This window comes from Bidens hawaiensis, unplaced genomic scaffold (assembly GCF_021521415.1).
Source record: "Bidens hawaiensis isolate Kalapana, Puna unplaced genomic scaffold, B.hawaiensis_p1.1 tig00024638_1, whole genome shotgun sequence".
Classification (NCBI taxonomy): domain Eukaryota; kingdom Viridiplantae; phylum Streptophyta; class Magnoliopsida; order Asterales; family Asteraceae; genus Bidens; species Bidens hawaiensis.
Window position 1 is genome coordinate 121,917 of NW_027493897.1, and position 22,607 is coordinate 144,523.

Sequence of the window (22,607 nt, forward strand, 5' to 3'; positions counted from 1 at the left end):
GATGTAATGTTATTATCACTTTTTTGGTGTGTGTGATGTGACCAAAGTTGTACTAGCAATCAAGATATATAACTATTGGTAGGTAAATCAATTAAGATAGTGACCATACAAGGCTTATATACTTTTGAACTTTAAACCATGAATTGGAATTTTAAAAGAAAAAAAATAAAAATCAATGCAATGTATAATTGTTTTAAATTTACTGTAACAAGGTTTAACACTCGCGTTGCGACGTGCTGGCGTATGTGTCTTAAGGTGGTGATGGCTATACAGTTCTTACACATATTATAATCAATAACGAAATTACACAATTAGAATCGCTTTAATTCAACCAAATATAATCGTATACAACAAAAATATCGATTTACCATGCTAACTAAATCCAACGGCTTTAATCTTAGGTTGGTAATTATCGCTATTCCTCTACGAACCCACGGCATGTGCACCTGATTCAGTCCCAAGACCAAGGCCGAAACAATCGAACCTGCTAACCCATTTGCGACAGTGTTCAGGCAGTTACCACCGCCACTCTTTGCCTCTTGTATTTTCTGAATTCTGACCCGTAGGACCTCCTACGCAGCTGTCAAACACCACGAATCGTATGACATGATTTGGCCTTGAAACCTAATCCTAAAGCACGACGTTGCTACCCGAATTAAGCTCAACAAAACATTTTGTAGTAGACAGTATAGTATATGAATAAGTGTATTCAACCTAATCTACTAAATACAACTTCTAATCACCTTAAATTTTGTCATCTTCTAACTCAATAGAATAAATCTTTAACTAATAAAAAATGTTAAATAATAAGGCAAAAATAAAGTCATCATGGTGTGCGGATGAACTTATATCTTATGGTACATAGAAGAATGAAACTTTCCTGCAATTAAGCGTGTGAAATCTGATTAGTAAACGGTAAAGAAGATAAGGAATCGCTTAAACAAATCGCCGCTCAGCGAGTTCGTCGTTTGCAATTTGGTTTGCTGTGAAAAGTAAATAGGGAAAAGGGATAAGGATGTATTGGTTATATCATACAAGGGTGGACTGGAAAGTCACCGGGATGAATAGTTAATTGTGAGATACATGTGTGGACCAATAGTGTTTTTTGAGTGTATATCAAAACCTATATATAATATGTAATCTGGCAATCATATAAATTTAAATGATTATAATAAGATGGAAGTACCGCAGCCTTCTTTTGAAGAGCAAACCTTATTTACGATAGTTATTAGGTTTTATAATTCGTACATACGATTGATTTAGCGTCCTTGATGATTGACATAGAGGGGGGACGGTTTTGATCGATCTATTTATTGGCATGTTCATTGTAGTTCTTCCCATTACGTCATAATTAAGTAACTTTACTATAACCATATTCATTGAAGCGGTTATATGGAGGTGGTCAACTCTTGGATCGAGACCCGAGTTAATAGATTCATAGAATGTGTTAGAAATTTACAACATTTAATTTGACAAGTGAGTTTAAAAACATTTACCAAGCCTCACTCACACTCAAACTCAAACATAACCTTTTGTTTCTCTCTCTAGACTTTGATTTCTTTCACCATCTTCAATTCAAAACCCTAATTTCACAATCTGAAACCCTAATTGAAGATGAATCAACAAGCACCAAAATACGTGTTCTCATCCGAAGAAATGTCCAAAACCCAAAACCTCAGCCTCCCTCACCTCCTCCCATCCCTCGTCAAGATCGCACAAACCCTCGCCCGTCCGCCCATTTCAAACCGCCCCGTCCGGACTTCTCTCCGACGGCCGGATCTTCCTCGGCGCCAACGTCGAGTTCCCAGGCCTCCCATTCCACCACATCATCAACGCCGACGACACCAAACTCGTCTACGCCGCCGCACCTTGCGGACACTGCCTTCAGTTTCCTAAACAACTCAACGGGGCCCAGATCTTTGAAGTAACCGATCAGCCCCCGTTAGCTGTTAATAACCAGCTTTCGCTTGACAATACCGCTGATTTAGCTGCCACGGCGGCGCGTGAGGCACACGCCCTGAAGTGTGATTGCGGGGCCGACGATGCGACTTGCGAGTATATGGCAATGAACAAGTTTGCCTTCGAGGAGCATCTTCTGGCGGTGGCGCGTAAGGAATGGTTGTCGGACGTGAACAGCGGGTTTCACCGCCTGATCCGGAGGAACGAGGGGGCGCTGAAGAGGGAGGGTTTGGCGGCGGCGCGTGGGTCACACGCGCCGTACAGCGGGTGTTCGTCGGGCGTGGCGGTGTTGGACTGCGAGGGGAGGGTGTAGAGAGGGTCGTACATGGAGTCTGTGGTGGCGTGCCACCCGAGCTTGATGCCGGTACAGGCGGCGTTGGTGGCGTATATGGTGGGTGGCGGTGGTGGGTTTGAGAGGATAGTGGCGGCGGTGCTGGTGGAGAAGGAAGATGCGGTAGTGGCGCAGGAAGAGACGGCGAAGTTGATCCTGAAGCATATTTCGCCGAAATGCGAGATATTGGTGGTTCATTGTCGTTGACTTGAGACATCATATTGATGATTATGGTTTGTGAGGAGTAGATAACTTTGGTTCAATATTAATATTAACTAGAGGTTATGTGAAAGCTTTTAGTTATGGTAGTAGATGGTAGAGTTTGTTCTTGTTGATAATCGTTGTAGCAACTTAACAGCTGTAAATTTTGGGCAATTTAATATCACCTTCGTTTATCTTTATCGTCGGTTTTATATACAACTAACTAAGCATGCTAAATATACTACACACACATATACTGCACATATATATGCAATGAGTTTTAGATGTTCTAAGCAGGAAAAATTGTCTGCATTTCCTGGTTGGTAAATAACTCATCTTTATAGCTTATAAAGTCTTGATTTTTATAGATTGGTTCTCTATTAGTATTTTGGTTTGTTTTAAAAGACGTTTGATTAGAGTGTTTTAGGGCAAAGTTTGGTGTCTATATGACTTGGACCTGATGTCTGCATCCTTACCTTGCATTTCTGCAAGAGGCTGTTTCCACGATTCGAACCCACCTGTGACCTGCAGGTCGAATGGCTGCAATCTTACTGTTGCTCCAAGGTTCACCACCCTTATGTGATTTATATGCTTTCTTGTTCAACATTGATGTTTACAGAGTATCATCTTTATGGTTGGTAAATAATTCTTCTTTACAGCTTACAAAGTTGTGTGATTTCCTTTTATGTTGGATGGAGGGGATATTAAGTAGTCATTATAACATCATAAATAGACTCTATTTGGATCTTGGTTCATTACCAAAGATGATCCATTAGAATGTGTGTTTTAGGGTAAACTTTCTACTCCATGTGATGAATTGCAGACTGTGTTTATTATATTATTATTATTATTATTATTATTATTATTATTATTCTATTTGTCGTTTAGATTCTGTAAAGCGTTATTGTGGAGCGTTCAATCGTTCATGGTATAGTAGTAGGTAGTAGCAATCAGGGTGGTTTTAGGGGTTGGTTACGTACTTACATTTACATGAATGAACTCACATGATCCATGAAGAACTTATCTGGTCATGTACTTTGTAGGGAGGTATGGCTATCTTTCTGATTGTAATATTAATTTATTGTTCGTCTCTGTGTGTGCTTATCTTTACATGTTGCAAAATATGATTGAACCCGAGTCTGGATATCGTCATGTTATTATTTCAAGCTCTGATGTTAGCCAAGTCTTCTATTTCTACGCTTGATATTTGAAATACAGAAGCTTTTCAATTTGTGAAGCATGAAAACTGGTTTCATGTTATAGATGTATTTATTTTTCAGACTATAGCTTTTTATAGTTTATTCGGTTGAGCGATAATACTTACATCTAAAGGCAAAGCTTAGAAATTGAGTAAAATGTAAGGATTACCTTCTGTTACAAACTGTACTGATGAATAAATCAAGCTTTCACATCCATTTCTCTGGTACACATGTTCGTCTGCGTATCCTCCTTTTTTTTTTGTTGTCTTAACGCCACAAGAATATTCTTTCTTGTTGACTACTTGACTTCAACAGTTATTCAATCCATTAATGTGATCTCTTCTGTAGTTAACATAGCAATACATCGTCATGATACTGCAGATAGTTACTTTCCTCCTTAATGGCCGCTTGGAGTATCAGTATGCAGTCGTGAAGATTATTGGTTTAGCTGATATTTAGGTACGCATTTGCTTAAGTTCCATTAGTTATGATTATTCAAACTACATCTCTCCAACAACTACCTAACGCTCCTCTCTTGTCATTGTGTGCTACATCGTTGGATACTTGCTTCACTGCTCGACGCTATCAGATCAGGTCACTAGTTTGACATTCTACATACAATCCTTTCCATCTTCGCTCGCATACATGAGTTCAGTGTTGTGGGAAGGGTAGCCAAAGAAGACAAAGGTAAGGCGAGTGAAAGGTAGTCGGAGGCTCGGAGAAGATGAGGGTTGTCATGTCGGGAAGCGGGTGTTTTATACATTATTAGCCTTTAAAATGACATAGTTTCAAACAAAATGTCAAATAAGATGTGAAATGTATGTGTAACCTCTACATGTGTTTAGACTATTGGTGATGATATAAGAATTGTTTACATCAAAAGTTTTCCAAATATACTTCACTTAAGACCATGTGGTATACATGCAATAAAACTTTGCATAAGATGATTTGACAATAGAAACATGCTCATGAGAATGGAACATCACTATCACTCTTCTTTTGTGGTTGAGCGATAGCGGCGAGATGAGCATGCTCCACTCCGCCCACCCCTTATGTGAAGAAATTTAAACATATCATAGAAAAGTTGGAAGATCACTAAAACAACCTTACACATTCTGCCGTTGGGACAAAAGATTGATGAAGAAAGGTTTAATTCCATTTACAGTTTTACAAACCAAATACAAATGCAAATTTACTCAAATTCTCACTCAAATATAGGGTACAATCAAACATAGGACTGCTATGACAATCCTAGGTTGTCAATCCGTACCTTATACGCCCCGTATAGTGATATACAGGACATGTACATTTGAATTATTGAGCACACCGACTTTCCTTCAATTCTCTTTATCATTATATATCACAACATATACACATATCTCACAACATACATCTGAGAAGCGAGAAGCAAACCCAAGTCTCTAAAAAATCCTTAATAATAATAATAATAATAATAATAATAATAATAATAATACTTTAATTAGACAAACACAAATCCACAGAAAAGAATCTAAGTTAAATACTTTTAATAGTATTATCTTTAACTTTAAAATTACTTAAATAATAATAACTAGTTAGCAAACCTGCCGTGTTGCGGGCGGCGGAACACAAATCTGGTTGGTTTCGGTCAAGTTAGTTACGTCACCAACACTAAATCAAAAACAATAACTTTGTAAACACCCAAAACATGATCGACACACATACAACTTAAAATCAAAGTGACATGAATGTGGTCGCTATCGGTCAGTTTCATACCGATATATGTATTAAACCTAAAAAATAAATTAGTAAACATGGAAACATCCATAATAGTAGTGACACTCGTATAGTCAATTATACAAATTATTAGCATGTTTAAAACAAAAAATTTCCGACTACGTTTGTTATGGTACTAGAACTACGCCAACAAAAATTATGTCATGTTAACATGTTAAAAACACAGGCGCCACAACGGCGAATTAACGTGAATTCGATTGATATCAATTAGGTTCATTACGGGTACGTAAACTAAACCTAAACAATAATTTCGTTAAGTTATCATATTTAAAAGAAATAAAACATGCTTAAAAAACTTGAAAGAAAAAAAAAACTAATAAAACAATAAAGAATATATAAATATAGAAACGTTGAAGAATAAGCAAAAAAGAAAAAAAGAGAACTAATAAAGTAATAAAAAAATACATACAAATAGAAACATTAATAAGCAAAAAAAAATACAGTGAGTGAATCAAACTTGCAAGGATGAATAATCGGAGGCCATAAAGGACACTACAGCCACTAGACTAAATTAACAAACCGTCAAGATCCTAAAGTTTATTGCATTAAAGGTGAAACAGAATATCCTACCAAAATATGTGTGACACCGACATTCAGAATTTTATCTTTATAGATAATATTAATTGTAATGTTAATGTTGTTAGCTATTTATCGATTTGACTATTTGTGCGATTTACTGGATATGGGTGGTAATTATTTTTATTGGTGGTTATGGAAATGTAAATTGGTCTAAAGTTGGATGGTTGATGGTTAAAATGTGAAGTTGATTATGGGTTATTATTAGTTATTGTTTTATCTTACCCAACTAGTATAATTACCCGCGCTTCGTGGCGGGGTTAAAAATGGTTGGCGTTTAATTTTTGCATATGTTCTGGTTGTTTATTTATTGTTTGGAAAAGAGAAGAAACAACAAAGTTTATCATCGACAATCTATTTAGAGAGTTGTAAACTCTGGTTAATATTGTTAGATGTGAATTAACTCGGATGTTTAAAATGTTCATGTTGGAATGCTTCTTTAGAACTTGAGTAGAAGCCATTATATATTTTCTCAAAACTCAAAGGTCTGGACGAAAGTAAAGCTCTGTATAAAGCTAAACTTTTAACAACGATCTTTAATATGAAGAAACTCAAACTATTAATAAAGATTAAAAGAACTGCAAATGACAATCAATCTCATATTCTACAAAAGTAGGTAATACCTATGCCTGTAAACGAAGTGAACGTTCGGTGAACTGTTCGTGAATTGTTCGGCGGGAAGTTCGTTAATGTTCGTTTATTTAATAAACGAACGAACATGAACAAAAAGTTTGTGTTCGTTTAATTAAACGAACGAACATGAACACATGTTTCGTTCGTTCATTTATGTTCATGAACGTTCATTTATGTTAGTTTATTTATGTTTGTTTATGTATTAATAAAAAATAATTAAATATTGTTTGGATGAGTCATCTACTAAAAGTTTTATATTTGTTAATTTTTCTTCAGTTAAGTGTTTTCATTTATGTTTATTATGTTTGTTTGTGTTCATATATGTTCATTTATCTTTGTTCAATTATATTCGTTTAGATTTTAAACAAACGAACACAAATGTCCATTTTTAAATAAACGAACATAAACATAATATTTGTTCGATTACGTGTTCGTGTTCGTTTAATGTTAAATGAACAAACACGAACATACCCTTGTTTGTGTTCGTTCAATTCGTGTACATGCTTTCATTATTTACATTGATGAATACATCAGTTTTAATCTCTAGGATATGCTGATTTTATTTGTGTTCGTTTATGTTCGTGAACCGTTCGTGAACACATTAATTTCCTTAATGAACGAACACGAACATAAAATCTCGTTCGGTAAGTGTTCATGAGCCGTTCGTGAACACATTATTTCCTTAACGAACGAACACGAACAAGGCCTTGTTCGTGTTCGTTCGGTTCGTTTACAGCCCTAGTAATACCTAAACATAAATGCATGTTTAACCTACCTACCTAGCATGAAGAAAAATTTAAAAATAACATACAGTTGTTTAATCTTCAATACTGTTAATACAATACAAATCATCTAACTTACATGATAGCATAAGCTTACTATACAAATCTAATATTATAGCAACAAACCGACTCAGTGTATGATGGTTTAATCGGGTTAATATATAAAAAAAAGAAGAGAAACTCATTTCGGTTTTCTAAGGTCGGGTTGTTCGGGTTTTGAGTTGTTTCAGGATTGGTAGCTTTTTATGTTTTATCGGGTAAGTCAGGTGTTGTTTAATCAGGTGTTGTTCACATTCACCTGGTTTTGTAGTGCTTCGGGTCGAGTTGGGTAATTAGGTGGTTTTTGGTAATTGATTAGGGTTAAAATGAGTAAACAATTGTGCACAAACACCTAATTCCAAAGTGTTAATCCTAATTCCAATTCACTAATTTTTAAATTCGAAAAATTGGCTTCCATTCAAGGATGACAACTTTCTTTCACTTAATCACACATAAACTTTGGGCTACGGAACTACAAAATTCTAAAACCGTAAATGAAATTACAGGGCTAATAAACAATGAAAGCCTGCTCGTAAACCTAATCGAAAGTTCTGAAGATTTTGAATGCTCATTACTGGTAAATGGTAATGTCAAATGCAGCATATTAGTGGATAGTTTCTTAGCTTTGTGGTTAGAAAAAGTAACTTGAAGATTTTGAATGTTCTTGGGATATTTGGAAGTTGCATTTGAAGTTTGTTTATGATTCTTTTTTTTGATTATGTGGACAAGTTCCCACTTATTTCCTTCTAATTTTCATAGCTTTTACAGCTTTAAACCAATTTTGAGCATCGATATTTTATTTATCTGAACTCTGTTTGGACCAGGTTTGGTTCGTTGCGAAACTCTCAAGTCATAGAACATAAATTCAGTTTAAAATACTTATAGAAACAGAATTATAATATAGACATTCGTGTCCAACGTTGATTGGAAATACACTTTTAACATTTTAGTGCAAAAACACTCATTTGCACTATTTTTACCAAGAAAAGAAAATTAACAAGAAAAGAAAACCAACAATTACCAAATAAGTTCTTTCAATTTATAAATAAAAAAGTATTTACAATATATACAACATACAAGTTTTAGGTGAAAACATACAAGTATTAGTTGCGCTATTAAGTTAGCTTGTTTATCTTTGGCTGTGAAGAAACGTGTATCGACTTACTTGTATTCGATCTACGTTCCTTGGGTATGAGTGTGCTATATCACCGATGGCTTTCCGAGATACGAGTTCTTCCACCTACAAAACGAACAGCACCGTGAGCTTACCCCTCAGAAAGGGACAGAGGGGTCCTCTTTGGGGTAACCCTCCGGTGTGAGAATAAGATATTGCAGGAGAAGATAAGAATGTGAAAATGAGTAAGGGATTCAGAATATATTTCTTGCTTGACCCCAACTGTGGAGGTGGTGTGGTATTTATAGTATTAGGGTTTCCAATGATTGGGCTCAGACCTAATTAGGGCCTTTTTGGCCTCCTCCTATTGCTTCGCGCCACGTGTACTTAGGACACCTGGTGCTTTTTCATTTATTATTCTCTGACCAAGGTATTTTACCTGACCCATGTGCCATCACGTGGTGGCACATGGGTCTTGCTGAGTTGTCCACCCTTTATTGGCAGCTGTCAACATCAGCACATTCTTTATTCCTTAAAAGATACCTTATGGAAGGTTGTCTGATGAGTACAATCATGGTTGTCCTTATCCTGATTTGGATTAGACTATTGTCTCATTTGTTGTGTTGTCCTTTATGCACCTATCCCGGGGATGCGCAAGGTCTTCTCTTTATTCTCACGCGCAGATGTGATATGCGTGAGCATATGTGATGCGTGAGCATATGGATATGCGCCACGCGCATAGGTTTTGGCTTTGTGTCTTCATGACATCCTGATTTCAAGCCTCTTGTCTATATCTTGTGGGTTGACCCGCCCCGCTCAATGTTAAGGCGGGTGCATACCCCTTCAAGCCCCCCCAGTCTAATGTGTGTCTTGTCTCGCGCGAGCGAGGTAAGATAGATATTAGACTTAATAGTTTGCTCTTTAACAGGGTTTCTCATATGTGCGTTGCGCGAAATTCTATCCCTTTGGTTAAAACGAATCGTCTATGCACGTGGTTGGTTGATGCTGACATGCATCAGAGATGGAGACGTTATGTGTCAGACCTTTCGCGTGCTCGAGATGCTACAGTTGCCTTTCACGTCTCCTCATACAGTGTCAGGAACACGTGTCGCGCTTATGTTGGCCTACGCCTGCGCGTGGGGGCGCGTGAGCGTAGATCTGATTATTACTTGTTTCTCTTTCTCTCCCCTGGGCCTATAAAACCAAACCTTTTGAACGGTTTTTTCTTCATCTCCATTGTCATTTCCAGAGCTTTTGTTTCTTCAATTTACATTCCGATTAAGAGCCATTATCGTTGCTTCCAGATTTCCGTGCTTAAAGTAACCATATTGTTCGATTCGCAATTGTATATCTGATAACCCAGACACCACAATTTTCCCTAGTAAAGGCCGTGTAAAATCAGTGGTTATGTCTACTTTGAAGAAGACCGGCAAGGGTAAACGGGTTGCCGAGGCCTCGTCGGAGGAGGGAGGGAAGAACAAGGCGGTGAAGAGATGGGATGAGATTCCCTGCAAGTTGAAACAATCTGACTTTGATAATCTCGTCGCCTCTCAGGGTTTTCTCCCTGAGTATGGCTGTCTACTCCCGGCGACCGGGCAAACGGCGGCGGATCCTCCCGCCGGCTATATCTCTTTATACTCTCATTTTTTCACCCACTGTAATCTTCGTCTTCCAATGACGAGGTTTATAGGTGCGCTCCTCTAGTTTTACGGGATTCATATATCTCAGGTTCATCCCTGTGGACTAGTGCGCATGACTCATTTTGAGTTCATGTGCAAAGCTCAGCGCGAGGAGCCCACCCCTCGGCGCTTTCAATATTTTTATAAGCCGAAAATCCAAGATTCTTGGTTCTCATTCACACCGCGCAGTCAGAAGGTTAAGTGCTGCACTGTTTCCTTCAAAAGCCTTCATGACTGGGCTGAAAAATTCTTTTATATCAAGGCTGGTGTGATTCCCATCCGCATGACTATGCGCGCGATTACTTCCGCGCCCGCGGATGATGACGTTCTTAAGAATCCATCTGGCGCGTGGGTTAAGAAGTTATCTGCCGAACCATCCCCCACCAGGAAAATTTGCGAGGAAGCGTTGGTGGGGGTTGGCATGAGCAAGAGGTGAATTGACAGCGGGACTGAGCCTGTCATCCATGTTGATGGCTCAGGTGGGTTGTTTGTTCATTGCATTAATTTTGCGCGAGTATAATTCGTTTTGCTGATATCACTTGTCTTGTGTTATGCAGAAAGCAAGGAATACATCCACGCCGCCTATGACGAGCATACGGAAGGTGGCTCTGTCGCGCTGAGCGCTGGGGAAGTTGCTTTCCCTGATCGCTTCGATGATATGTTCATCCCTGTCGATTTAGAATTTTGTTTTTACAGCGATGCGCCTGGTAAGCCTTTGTATTTGTGCTTAGGCCCTTAGAGTACCAAATTTGGTTTTAACATTTCTGTTGCGCGTATTGTAGATACGCTCGCTAATTATGAGTTGGAGCTTGTGGAAGAGGAAGTGGAGGAGGAAGAAGCTGAAGCGCAAAAACTCAAGCGCAAGGCTAAAGGCAAAACTGGCGCAGGGGCCAGTAAAAAACAGAAAAAAGATGATGCCTCTGTTGCCCAGAATCTTCCTCCTACTCAGGTGAAGGGACTTGAGAAAACCAAGGGTTTTACTTCCAAGTTTTCCTCGTCTTCTTTGCCTCAAGGTGTGGGCAGTCCTCCCGTCCACACGAGGTATGGTGCCGCCACCTCGTCTCTGCGCGCGGCGGACAAGGGAAACGGTGCTGTGCCTGCTGTTTCGTCTTCTCCAACAGGTATACTTTGTTTATTTTTTGTGGTTTTATGAGCGTGATTCTGATAGTCATTAATGAAGCTTTGTTCACTCAAGTGTTTGTAGAGCCGGCAACGTTGGTGGCTCAACCTCAGGCGCAGCAAGGTGCCGAGGCTACGCCGAAGGTTGTTTTGAAGTCCCCTGTTTTACCCTTGAAAAGGGGGAAAATGGACTTCATGGCGATGTTTAATTCGCGGACTGCGGTGCGCCAAGGTATTTATTGCACTTTGATTGTCTGATTTTTTCCTTTAGTTCAAGTCATGAATCATTTCTCCTTGTTGGTTTTTTAATAGGAATTATAGCAGGCACACAAGCTGCTGGTGGCACTGCTAGCGCTGGCGCCGTTAGTTCTGCTCCTGCTCCAACAAGTACTGAATCTCCTCTCATTGGGATCACTAAGAAGCACGAGACTATTTTACGCGCTGATCTAACAGCGTCAAGACCTCGCTCACCTCCTCCTGCGCGCAGCCCTCCTCGTGAGACTATTTTTTATTTTTCCAAGTCGCAGGAGAAGAGACCTGTTATAGAGGATGATGAGGAGGTTAATTTTGAAGATTCTGATGGTGGCCGCGTAAGCCCTATAGCGCCACGAGATTTCGTGGCGCGGCCTTTTTCTCATGGGGCGGGCAGGAGCTCGCCAGCTGGCGCTAACCTTTCTGCCGGTTCTCCGCAGGTATAAGTTTATTTTGCTCCGCTGTGCAGACTTCCAAATTAGTGTTTAGATAACTAAAACCTTTCTTTGCGTTGCTTTGTGTTTGTAGGGAGCCGATCACATATACCGCCCGAGCTGGAATATCACTGAAGAGAGCTCATTCCAATCCATTGGCGTATGTGAAGACTTTTAGGCTCACTCTGTTCCTCCAGCTGAAAGGAGGTTTCAAGAGGACCGCGCTCGCGTGGACTTGCTTAATGACCACCTTTTTGCTGGGTCTGCGTTCTTTGCTGCCTCCCAAGAGCTTCGCAATGATTATATAAACGTAATGCCCTTGCGGAGGCCAAGCAAAAGGCTAAGATTTCTGCTTGGAATCTTTCTGATGCCCGAGAGAGGGCTGAGAAACTCCAAGCAGAACTTAGCGAGAACCGGGCAAGTGCCAACGCTGCTTTTGTGAAGCGCGGGCTTGAGCTGCAAGCTGCGCGGGAGAAACTGCAAGCGGCAGAGGCAGACGCGGCCAAGTACGCGCGTCGAGCGCGTGACCTGGAGTTGGAAGCAGAGGCACGTGACCAAACTATTGCGCAGGTTAATACTGACAAATCTTTATTGGAGAGTGAGGTTGCGCGCCTGAAGAAAGAGCTCGATGCTGCACGAGCGGAAAAGAATGAAGCCTTGGCGGCAGCGGCGTCTGACAAAGAAGAGCTAAAACAAGCCAAGGAAACTGTTGAGTTGTTAAACTCTCAGATCCTGCTCTTGAGACGTCTGTTTCTTCCCTCGCGCAGGACCGTCAATGGCTGATTTCACAGGGTGTGACTCGTTGCGCTTATGCGATGAAATACTCAGACGAGTTTCAGACCCTTGTGATGGATTGTAATGCGGCGTCGCGCTTGGTGGGTCGAGCTGAAGGGTTTAAGGATGGTTATGAATATGGCATGCTAAAGAAGAATCCATCCGACTACCCTTATCAGCTCGACGTTGTCTGCATTGACATGGCTGAGGTGGGGGAGAAGTACCTGAATACTCCAATTCCCATCCTTGAGCAGGTATTTTAACCTTAATGAGTTTACTTGACTTATTTTCATAATCTTTTGTACTCATACTGTTCCTTGTGACTTGCAAATAGCCGCGCTTGCTGACCAGCCCGATCTTGGCGCTTTAAAGAAATTACTTGATGAATGTGAAGGGACTGGTAGCAATGATGATGGCGCGGGCAACGCTACCTCTGCCAGCGGCTCTGGCGTGGCCAAAGGACCTACTCCTGACGCTATCATAATAGAAGACGACTATATTCAAGACTAACAGCTTGATTATGGTAAGTTTGGAGATGACGAGGAGCGGGCTGCGCCAGATGCTGAGGGAGGAAGTAATGATGAGGACGATGAAGAGGCTGATATTGATATAGAGACTTGAAAAGCCCATCTTGTTTTTTTTTTGTATTTGTAGTTTTTACCTCATCATTTGTAAATTTGTAAACTTCCATGTTTGTGGAATGAAATTTTGTTTTTCCCTTATTCGCATCTTGCGCATTCCCAATTCGTCTCTTTATATTGCATGTTTGTGCTCGTTGAATATAAGGTATGCTTACACATTGAAACTTGGACAAGGCTGTAAGGAAATTATTTTATTTAATCCTTAACAGTTGTCATATTTCAAGTTATTTTGCAATATTCTGAATATGCTGACACGTGCCTTAGCATTTCATTGTTCCTCTTTTGAGCGACGTTATCGTGCATTTATTATAGGGAATTATGAATGAGTTTTTTAGCCTTTACGTGTCAGTATGTGTTACTCTGCTTATATCCATTATAATCCCATGCGCGGCCCCGACCTGAGACCTTAACAACTATTCTTTGGCATGTGCTTTGCCTTAGTTGTGCTTAGGTTTTTTATGGTCCAGCTGCGCAATACGTAGGATGGATGCTATGAGTAATTTGAGCTAAGGCTCATATTATTGGGCTAAGGCCCTGAGCTAAGGCTCATATTATTGGGCTAAGGCCCTAACGTTTTAGAGTTAAAACTCGTTAACGCGTTTGAGCTTGAAGCTCGCGCATGTATGTTTTACTTCGTTTTATTTTTAGTTTGATGTCAATACAATGTTGTTATATTGCTCAAAATTAATAAAGGGAAGTGTGAAACATGTATGCAAAAGGTAATAAAACGCATATTAAGAGAAAATAGCGCGTATCATTATTCATAATGGCTTAAAAAGCCTTGATTACAAACTTGACAACTTTTACATGAAACATTTTCTAAGTTGTGCTGCGTTCCATGTGCGCGGGATCTTCTGTCCATTTAAATCTTTTAAAGCGTATGCGCCTTTTCCCAATTCTTCCGAGACTTGATAAGGTCCCTCCCAGTTGGGAGACATCTTTCCGGGGGTATTGCGCGACTAGCTTCATTGTTTCGAAGGACAAAATCATTCTTCTTGAAGTGGCATTCTTTCACGCGCTGATTGTAATATTTTTCTAGTTTTTTCTTGTATTTGGCTTCACTGATGATAGCCGCCTCTCTGCGCCCTTCAAGTAAATTGAGATCCAACCTCCTTTCTTGCTCATTATCCGTCTTACTCATCATGAGCACTCTATAGGATGGGCATCCAATTTCTGCTGGAATCATAGCCTCCGTTCCATAGGTTAGGCTTAACGGGGACTCGCCATTGCTGGTTTTGCTTAATGTCCTGTGCGCCCACAGGACATTAGGTAACTCCTCGACCCATGCATGGGACTCTCCCTCCAACCTTTTCTTCAGCCCATTCAGCAAGCTCTGGTTCGCGCGTTCCACTTGGCCATTCCCTTGAGGGTGGTATACTGAAGTGAAGACCTGGTTGATGTGCAATTCCTTGAGCCAACTGGATATTTTCCTGTCAGTGAATTGTTTGCCATTGTCGCTCACGATGACTCTTTTCTTTTGAGCAATTGGCTCTACAGACTTGAATGTGTTGAGAGAGTGCTGCGCCAGGTCTCGCGGAACCCCAGTCATATCAGAATGTTGCCACGCGAAGACTGACGTATACGTTGTAAGCAATCTTTTCATTCTCATCCTTGTGTCATCTGATATCGTAGCTCCGATTGTGATTGTTTGTTCTGGGAATTTTGGGTTGAGAATCTATTCCTCTGGCGCGTTGTTTGCCACTGGAAGCTTCATTCTCCCTTCTCGAGGCATACTTGTTACTGCGCATAAATGATCTCGATACACAAATGTTACTCCTGTTGGTGTTGGGAACCCCAACGCGCCATGCGCTGGTGACGGTATGGCGTAGAATTGGGCAATCGTTCCTCTACCCAAGATCATACTATGGTATGAAGTGGTGGGCAAGACCAGAAAGTTGACAATTTCAGCTCGCTTGTGCTTCTCATCCCCCATAGTTAGTTCGAATTGTATCTGACCTAGGGGGTGAATAATTTCGTTTGAGACACCTGAGATTGGTGCACTCACAACTTCGAGCCTTGCTTGGTCCTCTGGATCCAACTTCCTGAAACATTGCTCATACATGATGTCTGACTCACTACCGGTGTCCACCAGGACTCTTGACACCTCATAATGAGCGATGTGTGCAGTGATGACTAGAGGACTGCTGATAGACGGGCCTCATCTGATTCTTGGAAAGATTACTTGTTGCTCGCGCCAATCCCCTTGGATTTGCGCGCTTATCTTCCTCGATCTTTGCCCTTGCCTTCCTCCTTCAGCTACACAGATTCTTTTGAATTTTTTACTGGCTGAGGCTCCGTCTGGTTGTTCGTTCTCTGGTCTTGGGTTTTTTACTAGGTGAGCCAACTTGCCTGATTTCACCTCTTTTTTGATCGCATCCTTCAAATGGTGGCATGCATCGGTGTTGTGCCCTGTGGATTTGTGAAACTCACAATATTTGCCACTGTTTGGTGGTCCCTTATGGAGTAATGGCCTGGGGCTTTTAAACTGGACATTCTCTGTGCTTAACACTTGCGAAGGCGTTTTGGTGAGGGGAGTCCATATTCTTGGTAGAGGTCTATTAGGCTCTCTGCCGCCTTCCTTCTTGTCACCCTCTCCGCGATTAAGAATGTCTTTTTGGGGCTGGGGTGAACTTTGTTGCGCTTGCTTTTATGCGGGAGAATAATTGGTTTGTTGCAACCTGGACCATACGGAGTTTTGTTTGCCCCTACTCTCATTGTTGCGTGGTGCTTCTGTTTGATGCCCTCTATCTCTTGCTCTGTCTTGGGCAATTTGTTTTTCATTTCGCGCGAAAACTCGCGATGCTTCCATAAGCTTAGCCCAAGTGGTTGGCATGCCTTCTCTGCTCACGACAGCTCTGCGGAGTTGATCGCTGCGCGCACCTTGTATAAAGGCAACGCGCAAGAGTTGTTCAGTGATGCCTCCAATTGCAAGAGATTCCTGATTGAAACGAGTTATGTAGTCCTCAATGGTTTCATCATTCCTGCGCACGCAGTGCATGATGTCATCGGGGTCGCGCGTGTGTCTGCGCTGCTGTACAAAGTGAGCCTGGAACTTTTCCAATAGCTCTTCGAACCCATCGATTTGTCCTGTCGGCAAGCTTTCGAACCAGACACGCACTGCGCCCGTGAGGCAGCGAGCAAACATGTGACACCATGTTGGCATCGTCCAGCTTTCTAGGTTTCCAGTGTTGTAAAAACCTTGTAAGAAATCATCTGGATCTGTTGTACCATCGTACTTGCCTAAACCACTTGGCATCTTGGTTTTGTGTTGAATGGGAGCCTTCGCAATGCGCTCAGTGAATTTTGAATGTTTTACCAAGATGGCTGGCCTATATGGTGTGGTTACGTCCACTTGCTCTTTCGCTTGTGGGTTGTATGGTGTGTATAGATCCATATCAGTTTTGGCTCCAGGTGCTATGTTCATGTGTGCGCGAAGCTGTGAACCTCCTGCATGAGTATCACGCGTCTTCCTCATGCTGTGCACCTCTTCCTTATCACTAATATCAGCGTGTTCGGTGTGAACAGAATGACCGTCTTCCGGCGCGCGGGCCTTTTTTGTTGTTCCCTGAATGGTTTGTTTATCAAATGCGAGCCTTTGTGTTAAGTCGGCTAACTTTTTGTGTTTTACCAGCTCATTGTATTTGTCCATTAAACGCCGTTGTTCGTTTATGAGCCATTCTTTAGGGTCATTGGTTTCAACTTCCGGACTCATTGGTCCTTTTTGTTTTGTACCAGTCAGATTTTGGTACGTGAGATCGTCTGGGGGAGTTTCAGTCTGGCTATGAGGTGTTGTGTTGAAGGGATGGTTACTGGTGGTGCGCGCAGTGTCACGCGGCGCCCTCAGCACCTGATGTCCCTCATTAACATCTTCAAGCTCATTATCCTCCAGAATTTGATCATTGTTTCGAACACCGGAAACCATGGTGAAGATTTTCAGAGAGAAAACTGATGAAATAGTGGTTTTGTTGCCGTTGTAACAGGTGATGGCGCCAATGAAGAAACGTGTATCGACTTACTTGTATTCGATCTACGTTCCTCGGGTATGAGTGTGCTATATCACCGATGGCTTTCCGAGATACGAGTTCTTCCACCTACAAAACGAACAGCACCGTGAGCTTACCCCTCAGAAAGGGACAGAGGGGTCCTCTTTGGGATAACCCTCCGGTGTGAGAATAAGATATTGCAGGAGAAGATAAGAATGTGAAAATGAGTAAGGGATTCAGAATATATTTCTTGCTTGACTCCAACTGTGGAGGTGGTGTGGTATTTATAGTATTAGGGTTTCCAATGATTGGGCTCAGACCTAATTAGGGCCTTTTTGGCCTCCTCCTATTGCTTCGCGCCACGTGTACTTAGGACACCTGGTGCTTTTTCATTGATTATTCTCTGACCAAGGTATTTTACCTGACCCATGTGCCATCACGTGGTGGCACATGGGTCTTGCTGAGTTGTCCACCCTTCATTGGCAGCTGTCAACATCAGCACATTCTTTATTCCTTAAAAGATACCTTATGGAAGGTTGTCTGATGAGTACAATCATGGTTGTCCTTATCCTGATTTGGATTAGACTATTGTCTCATTTGTTGTGTTGTCTTTTATGCGCCTATCCCGGGGATGCGCAAGGTCTTCTCTTTATTCTCACGCGCAGATGTTTCATGCGCAGATGTGATATGCGTGAGCATGTGATATGCGTAAGCATATGTAATATGCGTGAGCATATGTGATATGCGCCACGCGCAGATGTGATATGCGTGAGCATGTGATATGCGCCACGCGCAGATGTGATATGCGTGAGCATATGTGATGCGTGAGCATATGTGATATGCGCTACGCGCATAGGTTTTGGCTTTGTGTCTTCATGACATCCTGATTTCAAGCCTCTTGTCTATATCTTGTGGGTTGACCCGCCCCGCTCGATGTTAAGGCGGGTACATACCCCTTCAGGCTGTAAAAACTACTATGGATATTGTATTCCCAAAAATAGATATATGCGTCTTTTACACGATACACAAAAAAAATATTTTAAGAAACTTGTGTCTTACACAAATCCTCAAAAATTTTATCAACCATTCAATCTACAACCACTATCCCTAGTTATTTTTTTTTTTCATAATCCTTAAAACAAAAATCTTCAAGATTCAATTCACAACAAGAAACATGAGTTACTTCAAATTCTATGTTCACTTTTACATCTTGTATTCTTGTACAGCTTTACCATCCTCTTAAAAGTATCATTGGTAACTAACTGGTAACTAATTCCCCAAAGGGACACTTACAATTGAGAGAATTTAACAAAAACAATTCATCAAGTTCAACCATGTAGAACCATTTGTAACAACAATAACATGTATATATAATGTGTCATCTATGTATAACAACGCGAGGGAACTTGAACTTATCTGAAATAAACGGTACCGCCTCAGGCCTCTCAACAAGATCCCGATACAAATCATATTCCGCTTCATAATCGTGCATATGAAGCTCCCCCTTTTGATTCGTATGATAATGATGCTTAGCCGAATCCGACTTCCCAAACCCAAAAATACTAACATTTTCACAAATCCCTAAAGCAAGCATCACCGCCTGCATACCCGACGAATAATGAAAATTCGATCCATCATGTGAACCCACCCAGTCCTCTAACGCCTTCCCAGTCTCTTTCACAAACCTAGAAACCGAATAATACTTCACAATCCGTGCACACAAGATATCAAACTGCGGGTCGGTTATCAACAACGGCGCCTTGTGCGACGAATTACACACAACATAATCAAGAAAATGAACCATTTGACACATGTACATCATTATAGCCACTTTCTTGCCATACGGGTGGCAATAACAACTCTCTCGACGCGCACATAAATGCAAAATATTACTATTCACAAACGAGAGACTCGTCTTCGAACCCACATTCCTTTCAAACCCGCGTATCCTCGCATTGTTTAATCTAATAACAAACTCATGACTATCAATCACATGACCCAATTCAGCAGTCAACAAAATCCCACTATTTCCCACCACAGCACAAGTCTTATACCTACTTGAATTAACATTAATATTAACATTCCCAGGGTTTAAAACCTTGACAATGTTAACCAAACCCGACATTACATTAGGGCGAAACCACCAATTCTGCAAATGTCCCCGGAAATCCAACCAGAGTCGGTAAAACTCCGGGGACCGGAGCTGAATTGGCACACCTCTAGCCGAACGAGCCCGAATATCGATCCGGTACTTCCCGGACCACAGGAACGAGCGGTGGCGACCGCTCGTTAACCCGCGGAAATTACCGTCTACCAAGTGCTCTACATCTTGCCTCAATGAATCTTCAGCTAAATCTATAGCTGCAAATTTTAATATTGTCTCATTTACCACCGGCAAAGGCTTTTGCTTAGCCAAACCATTGTATACAAACTCTCTACCGCCGCCGCCGCCGCCGGAAACCAAGATTTTAAAGCATAGAGTGGCGGCGGCGGTGAGAAGAAACACTATACTAAATATAGGACGAACTGATCTCTTCATATTATTATTATTAATAATAATATTAGTAATAGTATTAGTATTAATATTATTATTAACAACTACTTTTTTTTCTTGGGTCGACGGTGAGTCAACTTAGATCTAAGCAAGAAACCAAACCTGTTGTTGGGTTGTTGTTGTTCATTGTAAAATGAGTGGAGATTGGATAGGAGAATGTGAAGATTTGGGGAATCTAGCAAGTGGGTGTTGAGGGTTAAAGATGTTATGGGGTGAAGTAAGTAGATGGAACTTGAGTTTATGTTTTTATTGTTGAAGACTTAAAAGGGTGTGAGTGTGATTAGTGCTGCTTGATTGTCACTATCTTTCCATTTTTCTAGAAAACATTTATTATTGTTGTTGTTTAGAACTTATATGTGGGGGAGAGATGAAGACAAGGACAATGTGCAATAACATGTTTTAAAAACATATATGGACATATGGTTGTGGTTGGATCTAAATCTATTAGAAAATAATAATGGTATATATTAATAATAAAGATATCTTATTTACACAATCTTTTTTTTTTCTCCCACAATCATTCTATTTTGTATAGGTGTATATAGATCTTTTATAAAGATGTATAATTCTGGTATACGAGTATATAACTTAGAATATCGTGTGGTTTACGAACATATGCTCTTTATATACGGTCGAATACTAGCAAATCACATCAATAGGGGGTTGATTTGTGAAATGTTGAACATTGATGTATAGTTTAGAAGTATGATTAGAGGGTGGGTTTGTTAGTTAGGTGTTTTTAAGAAAAGAAAAATAGTGTTGTTTATTTAGAACACACTTTCAATAATTTGTGTAGAATTACGATTATGGTTAAGCTTGTATTGTTTTATAATGAATTTTGTCATTATTTATATAGATGTTTATGAAATTGGTTTTGACGAAAATTTTAGGTTGAATTGCTAACCACGGTTTTGAAGAGCAACAAATCAAACTACCGGGGTTGGGTGGGTCAACCGAACTACTTTGGTTTATCTATTTTAGTAGTTTGATCCATTTTTTTCTTCAAAATCATTTGTTTGTGTTAAGTATTTAAAAGGTTAAACGTTGATTCAAAGTTTCAGACAAAACCAGACCGTTAAAAAGTGAAAACCAAACAACCTAAATCTTAAATTGATCGATTTGCTTCGGTTTGAACGATTCGGTCCTTATCAGCAGTTTATGAACACCTACATTATTTACTATAAGTTGATTATGTATTATTACAAGTATATCACAATGCATAAGCATGACCTATTTATCAAAAACAAAAATTAGATGTACTAAATAAAGTAGACATACATGAGATAATTGCAAATTAAGACACTTAATTTTAAGAGATTTACATATTTTAAACACAATTCAACCAACTTACAAGTTTGCTTCATTATCTTTAACCATACCATATTTTAATTTCAATTTTAAACCGTATATCACATAATGGCTATTTGAATTTTGTCATTTAGACCAACTCAATTACATCTTTAGCCAAGAAATATAGCCCAACCCAATACAATATCAAATAATATAATGGTGGAAAGAAACTTCCAAAAAATTGTCATCCGAATATTTGATAAGCCCTAATTGTTATTCTCCACCATTACATTCCTTGATGCCTACGGTTACACAAGTCCATGAAAATATTTCTACTTGGCTGGTTAACAATTAGTCGTTACAACTAAAATTGCATTGAATATGTCCATATATAAACTAAACTTCAATTTTCAACAATGATTTCTACCACCGGCGATGCACTTTGTAACGATAAGAGACCTTCGGAAACCTGCAACTCTTCGTCTTCTTTGTCAAAGCCCTTCTTAAGGGATACCCTCACCTTCTTGAGCACAGGTGACTTGAACATCATAAACTTTACAAAATCCAAGGCAGCCTTCGTGTCTTTGTTCCTCAAGTCTAAAATCTCTAACTTGTTAAGATGCTCCAACAAAACATTCGAACAATCTATGGGTCTGTTTGGTATGAGGTAATGGAATGGATGATGGAATGTAATGAACGTTGTAATGGAAATGGACAAAGGATGGAATGAGTTATTACCATTCCTATGAAATGTTTGGTCACCACATAGGAATGAAATGAATCATTACTTTGCATTGTTTGGTAGGTTGGAAAAAAGAAAAAATAAAATTAAAATGGTACTGAGTAGTGGTGGTGGGAGGTAGGTGGCGGTTTTGCATTGATGGGCGGTGATGATGGGTGGCGGGTGGTGGTGGGCAACGAGATAATGGTGGTTGGAGGTGGGTGGTGGTAGTGGGGTGGAGGTGGGGTGGGTGATGGCAGTAACAGTGGAGGTGGTGGTGGGCGGCGGGTGTGATGGTGGGGCGATGATTGATTAATGCGGCGGGTGGTTGGCACTGATGGCGATGGCGGTGGACAGCGGTGACGGTGGGCGGTTGGTGGCAGTGGCGGCGGCGGTGGACAGCGGTGACGGTGGGCGGCTGGCGGTGCTGGGTGGCGGGCACTGATGGCGATGGTGGGTGGAGGTGGGTGGTGGCGAAGGTGGACGACGATGGTGGTGGTTGGTGGCAGGTGGCGGCCATGGTAGGTGGTGGTGGTGGTGGTGGTGGGAG

General features: G+C 40.6%; 1 protein-coding gene and 1 pseudogene across 1 annotated transcript; one reads left to right on the forward strand and one right to left on the reverse strand.

Annotated features, from left to right (window-relative positions):
- The first annotated feature begins 1,614 nt into the window (after nucleotides 1-1,614).
- On the forward strand, nucleotides 1,615-2,497 carry LOC143569724 (cytidine deaminase 1 pseudogene; annotated as a pseudogene).
- Nucleotides 2,498-18,667: 16,170 nt separating this feature from the next.
- On the reverse strand, nucleotides 18,668-20,244 carry LOC143569702 (beta-1,6-galactosyltransferase GALT29A-like). The gene has a single exon (XM_077055550.1). The coding sequence runs from the start codon at nucleotides 20,029-20,031 to the stop codon at nucleotides 18,871-18,873; it is 1,161 nt and encodes a 386-aa protein (XP_076911665.1). The 5' UTR covers nucleotides 20,032-20,244; the 3' UTR covers nucleotides 18,668-18,870.
- Nucleotides 20,245-22,607: the final 2,363 nt, after the last annotated feature.

What these genes read in the sequence shown, in the direction of transcription:
- LOC143569702 (XM_077055550.1), bottom strand. Translation starts at nt 20,031, where the DNA reads ATGAAGAGATCAGTTCGTCCTATATTTAGTATAGTGTTTCTTCTCACC.